Source organism: Glossina fuscipes, unplaced genomic scaffold (assembly GCF_014805625.2).
Source record: "Glossina fuscipes isolate IAEA_lab_2018 unplaced genomic scaffold, Yale_Gfus_2 121, whole genome shotgun sequence".
Taxonomy (NCBI): domain Eukaryota; kingdom Metazoa; phylum Arthropoda; class Insecta; order Diptera; family Glossinidae; genus Glossina; species Glossina fuscipes.
In genome coordinates this window covers 4,266,022-4,278,464 of record NW_023998464.1, presented here as the reverse complement: position 1 = coordinate 4,278,464, position 12,443 = coordinate 4,266,022, and the positions used below count along the sequence as shown (strand labels likewise).

The window sequence follows — 12,443 nt, the reverse complement described above, 5'->3', positions numbered from 1 at the left end:
CTGTCAATAATGAAAGAAAACAGTGAGTTGAGAAACGTCATTGTTGGTTTCTTTTGTTGCTTGTGCAAAGGGAATTCGTATAACCACTGTTTTAATGAAATTTTTATTAACAATATTCGCAAAATTCAGAAAATAGTTAGAGTGTGTAAGTGGAGAGAGAAAAGGAAATCCTCAGCTTCAATTGTAGTTATAGCGAAATGGCAAATATAACAGTAGGACAAATAATTGTGGATGCACAAAAATTGGCAAGTCGTATCAAAGATTTGGATGCTTTAAGTAGCGCTCTTATGGTGGAAGCGGAGGGTAACAATCGTTTCGTAGAGAGTATGCGACAATTTCAAGATGACATGGATTCACTGAATCGTGCAGCAAATAATAAATCTAACGTTGAGATGGTAAATCGCATTCAACAGCAAAACGCCAACAGTTCAGAGATTCTTAAAGAGAACCGCGAGCTTAAGGTATGCATTGAAGATTATGAACTAGCCATGGAGTTAATAATGCAAAAGTATCGTGAACATACCAACAGCAAAGTTTTAGGAAGTAAATTAAATTTCAAGGAAGTTTATAATGAAAAATTATGGAAAATTATACGCGAGCAACGTGAGAAAATTAATGAAATGGCTGCTGTTATGCAGAAAGCTGCTTCCATAGACGACGAATGCGATGTGGAAGCGATAACACGCCTGCGTCTCGAAAATAAAACGTTACGGGAATTATTACAAATTTCAAAGCAATTTGGTACGTTTAGTCATCCAATACGTTTCAATGAACATTTACTGGAAGAAAAAGGCGTGCAAACCGAATCAATAATTGAAGACTCGGCGGATGAATTGTCTCTGTCAGGGGCTTCCGTTGAGAATGCTAATAATAATTCAGTTATACAACTTAATATAAATGCAATACCGTGTTCAACGTCCGTTAGTGTCATTTTAACGGATACTAGTCCGCTGTTGCAGACCGCCGTAATGGATAACAATAAAACAGCTATGGGTAATGGCGTTATCGTTAGCAGTGAATTAGTGGAAAATTGTGCTGGTTCATTGTCAATACGTGAAAGTCATAAAATGTCCACTGATTTGGATTTAGAGGCAAGTGTGAAAGCCACTAGCAACGCTGGTTCTATTGCCACAACTGCAGCCAGTCCAACATGATATTGCTTGAAAACACCAATTTAAGTATTTGTTCTTTGCTTTTTTCATCTTCATTTCGTGTGTATGTATGCAAAAGCGTGTCTTTTTCTTTTTTGTTAAGTTGAGTTCTACAAATCATGTAAATTTATTTTCGATAATCTCTATCTCTCTCTTTATCTCTTTCTCTCGCTCTCTCTGTGCACATCTACGCCATCATACGCATGGATTTGATTTTTAAGAAGTTAAAAAATTGTCCAGATTTTTATTATTCATTATCTTCGAGTTTACAACGCAATATCCATGATTATTGTTATTCACATCTGCACATATCCTAATACGCCTCTACAAATATATATTCATTCACTTTTGTAATGTAATTTATTTAACTTAACCAAAACAAAATAATTTTTAATATAACACCTACAATAATTACCTTAACTGGCAATTAATTGACAAACAGAGCAGATAATTAATGTAAAAGAGAGAACAGATTTATTAAATTATTATTGAAGAACTATAAACTGAATTTCATTTGCATGTATTATTCTACACTCTCAGTAGCTTACCTACTCACTCTCCCCATGACCATAACTTTACACATTAATGAGATCAATAAATTAAATTGAAACAAAAGATTATGAAATATATCTAAGATTATTCATTGGATCAGGTCGCAATAACACAATGTCAAGTATAAGCAGCTTATTATAAATATATTATACTTATCTACACACAACCTTTTCGTTGTGATCTGCTGACTTCTTTGCTTGTAATTGCGTCTAATGCAGGTTCGTGTCGATCGCTTTATTAAGTGCTGTAATCCTACTTATTAACGAAATCAAAATAATTTCGTTGTTTTTATAAAACTTCGCCTATTCATACATTAGCAAAAACTTACACTAACGGAATCGAATACAAAATTTTCACGCTTTAAGAGAATCGAATACAATATTCTTTCACTTTAACAGAATCGAAATTTTCAGTCGAGGCGTTGCAATTTGTTGAAAGCTCTCTATTCTTAACGCAAGATGCTTTTTTTTATAAACCATGCACTAGTGCACTCGAAGTTTCTCTAGTCAAAGGCAACATATCCTAAAAAATTCGCGAACGTTATTGAAACCTGCGCTGTCCCATGTTTTAATGCTGTAGTTTGACAAGTCGATGGAAAGTAAAACAGTAAAACAGGTATCGCAATACAACCAAAAGTGTCGCCCATATCAAAACAAGTTATAGAAATTAGTGCAAGTATATGGAAGTTCGTACAAAGGAAAACAATCTGAACCACGTAAGAGTATTCTGAAATCAAATTTAAACCTATACTATTGGCTTGGCAAAAAAGATATTTTAGTTCCTTTAAGTTTTCTTCCGATGTTTTTGTCATAAGAATGAGAGGTTCATGCTTCAAATCATAGTAGAACGTTTGATATCATTCACCTAAATATTTCGAAGATCGGCTTGAATTCAAGTAGGATTTTGGATACCGTTGAATTATGACCAGATGAGCCTAACTTGCTCGCTGCTATGAAAGGACGTAGAAAGCGTCCGGTGCAATATATTTTCGATGGTGATCGTCCTTAAACCAAAACTTGTCGGTGTGCTAAATTTAATAATATAATAAAAGGTGAGCTTAATACACCATATACAAGAAAAGATGTAGGATTTAAAAGTCAAACTTACTTCTCTATACGTACACGTACATAATTGACAGCCAACAGCAGATCCATAATAAAAAGAGAATTATAATAAATTGATTTTAAAAGTGATGTGCTATATATGTTTTCTGTAAAACACCTTTTCATTCATATGCGTTAGGTCTTGGAAGATTTTTGATTGATTAAACACACCTCATTGGAAGTATAATGATATTTAGCAAACTCATACACAATTGCACAATAGGTGCGTGTGATACGTGTAAATTTTTAAATGCTCTGTATGAACGATTTATTAGCATTATGAATGATGAAAGATGAAAAGAGATTCCTGAACTTTACGCAGCGTTTTGAAGATGCCAGAAGAACAGGTTGCGGTGCTTGAACTTCGTCGGACGGTAATTTTATACTGACATAATCACCTGTGATTGTATTTCCTCTTGCTGCTTATAAATTTTTATAATTTTTTTTTTTTGTTTAATAAACCGGCTGTTAGGGAAATATTTTTTTAAAATTATTTTTCTAATAAAGAGTTCAGAAATAACTTTGCGTATATGGAGAAATTGTATATATCTGGTTACCGAACGCTTGCTGTTTAATAAAAGTGATACAGCAGGTGATAACAATACTTATAATTAGTTAAGTATTGTTAAGACCAGGTACGAGCAGTGCTAATTGCAAGTTATTATCAAAATGAAGGTAAGGCGACAAAATTAATGTCCTTTTACAGTTTGCATTCATTTTTAGATATATATGTATATATATATATATATATTTTCTTTTTAAGTTTTTAAGTCATTTATTGTTCTTCGCTTCGTTGGCGGTAATTACAGCGCAAGTGCTTTTTCCTGGCTTAAGAGTAAACCAAGTGCCGCTTTTGCAGCCAACAGGTAATCTACATATTGTGCGAACAGTTGAATTAGCCACCCCAAGACCACTGCTGCAACAGTTTAAATAAACTCGAATTTAGAGCGATTATTTATATAATATTATCTAAGCAAAGAAGAAGAAAAATAAAATAAAGTTTGTGTACGTATTTAATGCAATAAGAAAGAAATTTGTGAATTTCTAATTAAGATTTTTTACTCGTAAGGCACTCACTTAATCCTTTGCTATTATATAATTATATTGTATTTAGTTACGCTAACGCACTACAATTTAATAAATAAATCGTTCATCTGCCTGTTTTTGATATTTTCACAATCATAAAAGTAGGAACGAAATACGCATATATTCCCTGATAGACTGAAATTAATCTAAAATATTGCTGGAATATTTACCAGACTTACAATTGCCTTAAAAATAATTCGAGACGGTGGATGCCCAATATTCGCCTCTGGACGGATGTAGTATTTTTCTATTCCTTACATTTGTTCATAAACTTGATAAGTTTTTTCATAGAGCACAAATTTTATTATAATGTATTTACAGCGAACGATAATTTAACTAATATATGAATGAAAATGTTTAAATATTTGAAATGTATGCAGCTATGTGTATGTTTTAAATACTTTTCAATTCAAAAATATATTATTGTATGAAACCATGATTTGGAAAGTGTCTTTAAATTCATTTTAATTTGATTGTTGACAAAAAACGAAATAAGAACAAAAATCGCTAGATGCCAGCAAGTCTAAAAACAATTTTTATACGACCTGCGAAAATATATTGCTTTGATATAGATGCAATTTTTAAATTATATTATTAGTGCTATTGTAAGTAAGACCGAAAATAAATAAAGGTTCTTCTATAGGCTATACACCCAGGCAAGTATCATTATGTATGTGTCGTACACTCAAGTTATTTTATTATTATACTTTTCTCTTCTTTTCGCTTTGCATCAAATTTAACACATATTTTATCCGATTTCTTGAAATTCTGTTAAACCTATTATTTGACTAAAAATTATGCACAAAAATGACAAATGAGAATGCGAAAATCTTGGAAACGGGTTTTTCTATATAGCTTGCCTTGGTTTTAACGAATGCATTACGATTTTTTGAAATAAGTTTACATGAATCAGGCGTAGATTGTCGTTTAACTAATTGAAGTATTACGCGCTCCAAGTAACCGTTGAACTCGTGGCACTCGAAGGTGGATGATAAAAGATTGTCTCTATAAGGGATTGTATCCGCGGTCGTGGATAGAAAACGATCTGTTCAGGCACGGTATACATTTGAATATAAGGATTCATCCATACCGTGCGCCGTATTCATATGGACCGTCGAGAACATAAGCGAAGAAGAACGTACTGTTTCCATACCTTCAAAAACGACTATCATGGAACGTAGCATGGAATATGATTAAGACAATGATGCATGAATTACATCGTCTTGGTTTTTCGAACAGTATGATTGCCTGTTTTAGCAGCTAGCTCTCACGGGTATTTTCGGAGTTCGTGAGTAATTTTTGTCATTTTTAGTGTTCTTCAGGGCAGCCATCTTGGCCCGCTTTTATTTATATTATATCAGTTTCCTGAATATTTAAACTGTATTTGAATGTCTGTAGAGTACGCTAACCTTTCCCTTTCCTTTGACTTAATACGTGGTAGTAAACTTCTTCAGTCTGATTTTGTGAACCTGTGTAAATGGATTTTAAACAATGGTATGGGGCTGAATTCATAAAAATGCAAGAAGATGTCTTTTCCGTGGTGTAATACGTTGCCTTCTTATTACCGTGTGACAATCGCGTCCTGTAACATCTCTTCAATTACAAACACTTAGAGGTTATTTTCAACTCAACACTCGAGTTTGATATTCATATAGACTTTTCAGTTAATGAAGATGGGTCCCTTCTAGGGTTTATAAAAACTTAGTCTAAAGAATTCAATGACTTCTATGTTACCACGTGCTTATGTACATCTTTAGTTAGACCAGCTCTTGAACACTTGTCGATAGTTTGTCTTCCTAGTTGAAGATGTCATGTTGATCTGTTGGTGTCTGTTCACCGGTGCTTCCTGCTGTTTGTTTTGCTTGGTTTGCAATGGGATCCTGCGCTACCCCTTCCACTGTGTCATAGATTGAAACACATTGATTTGTCTCCCCTTGATTGAAAACAGTAAGATGCCAGATCAAACGTATGATTCGTGGGTTTTGGATGGCCCTAGGTAAGATTTGTTATTTTAATCATATTTCATCGAGTTTAATTTGCAGACTTTATCTGTATGTGTGCAACGACTACTGTTCTGGTCTTTGGTTAGCAGTCTTGCAGACTATGGCAAGTATGGCTACTCTATTGGATCAACCTAATGATTTTTTGCGTGATCAAGATATTTTGGAAAAAGGAAAACATTCATTAGAAGAGAAACTCTGGAATGGCCATTATTACCGTTTCGATACTGCACCTGGACACAAGGATACAATTATAGCCGATCATTTGTGTGGTCACTGGTACTTAAAAACTTGTGGTTTTGATTACGAGGAACATTTTTTCTAAAATTTGAGGTTAAGGAAGAAAAATTTCTCAATGCCTTTATATATTTATCCAAAGGACAATGTAGGTTCTTCTTTGAAGTGTATTTACCAAAACAACGTTTTGAGTTTTCATGAGGATAATATTGGTGCGGCAAATGGTTTCATAACTAATCATTCAGACCCTAGTAAACCGGGGCACGTAGATACTAGCAGTATCCAAGCTTAGGAGTGTGGACTGGAGTTACATACGCACTAGTGCATGATACAAGAAGGTATGTTTAAAGAGGACTTTCAAACAGCTGGCGGTCTTTATAGAACTATTTCCGAGAAATGTGAAATGAATTTTGAAAGAAAAAGATAAGACCCCGCCTCTAGAATGCAGTTTTAGAAGGGTATTTTTTAATCTGCTTGAAAAGATATTATGGTGCCTTGATAACTATTTCAATTATAGAATTAATGGAAATATTTTAATGTATTCAACATAACAATAGAAGTCTCTCATGCATTTAAGAAAGACACGGTGTTACAAATTTATTTTAAAGCGAAAAAAATATTGTAAAATGATTCTATTTTTACGTTTCTGTTGGTACTGCTTTACATCAAAAAGTTATTGTTTTCATTTTTTTTTAGTTATATACAGTTGTTATTACATGTTATTACTTAAATCTCTTTTATTGCATATTCTTTATTTTAAAAATACTTTGCACTCATTAACAAGCATTTTATTGTTTCGTATCCACTATCGACAAGTATAGCTTAATAACTATATCGTTCGTCTGCCTGTTTTTAATATTTTCACAGTCATAGAAGTAGAAACGAAATACGGATGTATTCCCTGATAGACTGAGATTAGTCTAAAATATTATTCGAATATTTACCAGATTTACAATTGCCGTAAAAATAGCTTAAGACGGTGGATGCCCAATGTTCGCCTCTGGACGAATATAGTATTTTTCTATTCCTTACATTTGTTCATAAACTTGATAAATTTTTTCATAGAGCACAAATTGTATTGCAATGTATTTGCAGAGAAGAAAGTTTTTCTTTCTTTAAAGTCTTTATAGGCTTATGTCGATTTATTGATCGTGCTTATAGGTTAGTTTTTAATCGTAGAGGAAGATAACTCTTTTAAAACTAAGATTAATGAACTTTAATGAATAACAGTTATATTCAAAGATGTACAGACTCTTAGACGGACATTGACATTTCTTCTTACAAATTATTTATTTACCTCACAAGGTCTCCGATGGGCACTTCTGTTATTACATTCTTTATGAGAAGAAAAATGTAACTTATATATAAATGTTTACATGTACCTTAATTATTTGCAAGTTAAATGTTTGAAACATGTGTAGTTATGTGTATGTTTTAAATGCAAAACGAAAATTTGAAAATGTAGCAAATCTGAATTTATTTAGTTATTTATTGTGAACATTCAATTAATTCTCTAATAAATTCAAGTTTTATCGTTTTTCTTCAACCATCTTTTCATTGCATAGTTACTGCATTAAAATTGTACCAAGAAGCACTCCAGCGGTATCTTAGAATTTCTAAGAAGCATTCCAACAGTCTCTCAGAAACCGCACAGAACGTGTATGAGAAAAAAAACATACGTTTTTTGAGAGAAGTAAACAAAAGCTGAGATAAATTTCTTCCCATATAAGCATTCTCTCTCCGAATTTGTAAAATTCAAACGTAGAGCCTCTAAAAATGAACAAAAACCACACAGAGTATGTATGAGAAAAAATGTATGTGTTTTTTGGTAGAAGTATTCTCAAAATTTGTAGAAATCAAACGTAGAGCATCTAAAAATGATCAAAATCCACTCAGAATGTGTTTAAGAAAAAATACATATGTTTTTTAATAGAAGTAAACAAAAGCTGGGATGAATTTCTTCCCGAGAAAATTTTACTTTTTATTTGTTTATATTTGACTATGGATTTTTTTTACTCAAAACAAAAACACTTGTAGGATTATTTTCTGATTAAATAAAGTTTCCTTATCTTATACAAAAATCAAACAAAACGAAAATTTGAAAATGTAACAAATCTGAATTTATTTATCTATTTATTTATCGAATATTAAATGAATACCGTTCGAAATTAAACGAAATAACGGGTCATGAAAAATTAGTTAGATTACGTTGGTTCATTACGGCTGTTTCTCACAAACTGCTGTGGCGTTACTTTATGTCTGAGAGGGTTGACGAAAAGTAATATTATTTAATAGAATTCATTTTTTCACTTTGCTTCTTTACCCATTACAAAGATTTATCTCCACCTGAGTATTGTCACCAATTGAGGAAGTATGCAAATATTTCTTGCAACTTGGTATGTAGTTAACGTAATGGTTTTATGCAAGCGACAATTTGGTAGATTTAAATATTTGCGACGAAAATGCAACGTCGGGATAGGACAACGTATTAAATACTACACTCCACTTCGTCTCATAAAGAGTTACTCATGTAACGACTTTTCAAAGTCCTTGTGTTGAAAGTGGTTGAAACAATAATTCGATCCGAAGGATTTTTAACACCCTTTTTCCTTGGGCCAAAGTATGTCTATGCCCCATAATTCATTAAAATATTATCAAAATTGTGACCGCACGGGTGGCAACGGCCAGTGCAATTCAATTTAAATGCATTGATTCGCAGTAGTTTGGGTGATATATCATCTTTTAATGAATTTGTTAAAGACAGGACGTGGCCGCGATCCCGATTTCGGTCCTTCAAATTTCTGCTTTCTGCACATGGCCGCTTTTGTTGTGCATTAACTGGGTGTCCTGCTAAAGCAGACTTTGGAGAATTTCGACTTTCGCGACGTTCAATTTCGCGTAATACATTTTGACCGCTACTGAATGCACTTCTCTTAATACAAGGCTTATAGGCTCTGATATGGAAGAGCGGAATCGTAATTTTTACTGTCACTATCTGCTTGACTTTCCGTACTTGCTTTTTTTTTCTTTACAAATTTTATAAAAAAAAGTATCATGTGTTGAGAATAAAGGGAGAACAGAGTTGCTTTCAATAAATACTCACAATTGTGGTCCGTTCTCGTTACAGTTTGAAAAATCCGTTCTTGGACTTTCAAACACAATAAGAAGAAATGCGCTAAATAAGAAAAAAAATGATTTTATGTTTCGATTTGCTAGTCTTTATGGTAGCGACATGCCTTAAGAAAAGGTTCTCTATTCTTTTTATTCGCAATTTCATTTCAGTTCTCTAGTTGATTTTTTAACGTTTCGTTTAGAAAACGCGAAATTCAATAAACGATAATTCTACACTTACTTCGATGCAAACCTGTTTTACCTTCATACGCATATATTAAGTAAATCGTAATTTAACTGTTAAGATGTGATTTGCAGTCGAATATTTAGTAAATAAATAAATAAATGAGAAGGAAAGCTTGTATATAAGATGTGCATGTAATACTATTATATTAAATTTACACAAGGTTGGAATTAAACAGAAAATATAGTTATTTTTTAATTGAATCACAAAGTGCTTAGGATAAGGTTATGTGGCGTGGCGAAAATTGACATCGATATTTGAATTAATTTGTAATGCACTAATTAATATTCCGTTCTGGTATTCAGCTATTGGTCCTCGATGGCACTCATTTTCTTTCAAAATTGATTTGATCAAGAACTGATCAAAAAATACTTTTGCAGAATAGGTAGCGGACAGGTAGGCAAGCAATGTTAGGAATATCTTAATTTTATAGATTCTGCCGGGAGTAACCATCACACGGCGATATAGAAACACTGCAACTTGTCTTGAAAATTATTTCAGTGCGAACGCAGACGCTGATGCACTGGATGTTTATAGATTACACCACTTGTGATACAGAGTATATTTTTTGTTGACGGCTGTATGCAACACAGAAGGATATGAGATAGATCACCATTCATTATATTGATCACTTCGGAATTATTTTTTGAATCGATCTGAGCTTGGCTCCACCAGCCGTACGCGTGTCTTCTGTTCAACCTAAAGTATGCAGTTTTTAAGACATTCTGATGAAATTTGGTACACTGACGTTTATAGTCAAAAGTATGAATCCTAAAAATGAATGAATAATTGCATTAGGCGAAAAGCCCAGTGGCATTGAAGGGCCGCTATGTGGGACTATAATGTCTTGACTTGTTATGCGTTTTAATTGCTATAACCTGGCGTTTTTATATTGTGTTAACGTAAAATAAAGCAATGCATACCGTTCCATTGGAGGACACTAGAAACATGTCCCGTCGGTGTGAAGTGGATCATGAAAGAGGACGCTTTATTACGTAACAATAATAAATCTACCACGCAAGCGATAGTTACTACTAACCCGTTGGCGACAATCAATGCCGCTTCATTGAAATTATCCTATGCAATTATTCAGATTACATTGGCCTTAAAAATTATAAGTTGACAGCAGCAAAACGAAAAACTGCTGAGAGTTCTCTGCTCGAAGAAAGTCAAACAATAGTAATGCTCAAATTATGGGCGATAGGTTAATCAATTCAAAAGAATCTTCAGCTGATAGAAGTAATAAACAAAAGATGCCTCCTTGTGCAATCAGGGGCAAAAATTCTTGAGAAAATCTTTTAAAAATTACATTAGAAGAATTTTTAGCTATGTGATGGGGAATCCCACCCCCGTGAATATTGGCCTTGAATGCTCCATCCAATTAGAATTTCTATGTTTAAATAAATGTTTATGCCACATGTGGTTCACTGCTTTGTACCCGAAGAAGAAATAATTTAATATGTTTCACTTTATTGCGATCATGAGTTCATTTTTAAGAACATATCGTCGCGAGTGAATTGATTTCATTGTTTTATAAACATTGTTTGATGATGGTAAGGACGAGCTAATTAATTTAATGTGTAATAAATATAATGTAATGTTATTTTTGAAAACTCATCAAATTCTGAAATGGAAAATGCTGGAGGAAAGAGCGATTCCATCAATTAGTTCAAGTAAAGATTTCCAACTCGTACACCACCCATTGATTTGTTTACATTCAAAAGATGTTTTTGTTTCGAACTCGTGCATCACCCATTGCTCGGATAAGGGCTAAAGACAGGTGTCGGATTAGAAAAATCGTATACAGCCACATCGTTGGGCATGTCAACGCATCCTTTCCTTAATGATTGAGTGATGATTTTTTTACGATAAAAATAGAATTATTGGACGAAGTTATGAAATAATTGTACTGGGCACGAAAAATAACAACCAGTGGCATAAAAGCCTAGAATAAATGAACGGCCTTAAGCATTAATCGTCTATAACAGATGCGTTGCGCTTTCTGGACAATAATTTATGCAATCATTGAGAGAAGAATGGGATAGCTTGACACCTTGACATATTTTGATGAAATTCGGTACACTGTTTTGGTCCAAGTATGAGTCATAGTAAAAACGCGTTTAATTGGACCACTTTCTTGACCACTACAAATATAACGACCTTTCAAAAAACGGCGTGAAAGAAAGTTTCAGTTTTTGGGATTACCTGGAAGTCGCTGACTAATACGACGTAGCAATTCTTGGACGGATTTTTATATCATGGTTCCTATCAACACTTCATTCTCTTAATATGGCGAACAGGTCAAATTATGTAAATTTGTTAATGGCATGGTTCTCATGCAAAGTAAGCCGAGACGTATGGCGACAAAATCTAATTTGTAGTTTCTTGTGACGAAAACGGATGAAAAATCATCAAATCTTTAGAATGGATATTAACGCGAATAAATTCGGATAATGTTTGTCGACGTTTTGGACGCCCTCTAAGATGAGGGCTTTTATCAAAACTATGCTTGTATATAAACGTAATGAACGAATGACTATATGCTACATAGGCGAAGTGGTGTAGGGTATCTAATACATGGCTTTTCCCCGTCTATAATCTTTTTACTCGTTTTTGTTTCTAGTTTGCGAATATATTGGAAAATGGCAATAATTTTTTTTAAATTTTCTTCGCTTATAACGTCTTCAAGGTAGGACATAAATGTAGCAATTTTTTATTGATCTTAGAAGCTGGATTATAGGCAAAATATTATTAATTTCTTTTACTTTTTTACGTCCAAATTTTTTTGATTTTGGTTGGAGAGAGCCCTCTGACTTCTGAGCCTATGCCATTTGAAACAAAAATGATACCTTAATTCGCTGGTGATAAAGACCGGTAAGTCTTAAAGTCTGATACTACTTGATTATGGAGGAAAATCGTAAGTTTATTTAAATATTGTACCGTCAATTCCAATGGGAAA

At 33.3% G+C, this 12,443-nt stretch overlaps 1 protein-coding gene across 1 annotated transcript; it reads left to right on the top strand.

Annotated features, from left to right (window-relative positions):
* Positions 1-31: 31 nt before the first annotated feature.
* Positions 32-1,258, top strand: LOC119640615 (FGFR1 oncogene partner 2 homolog). The gene has a single exon (XM_038038782.1). It carries the CDS (start codon positions 198-200, stop codon positions 1,152-1,154), a length of 957 nt encoding a protein of 318 aa, XP_037894710.1. The 5' UTR covers positions 32-197; the 3' UTR covers positions 1,155-1,258.
* Positions 1,259-12,443: the final 11,185 nt, after the last annotated feature.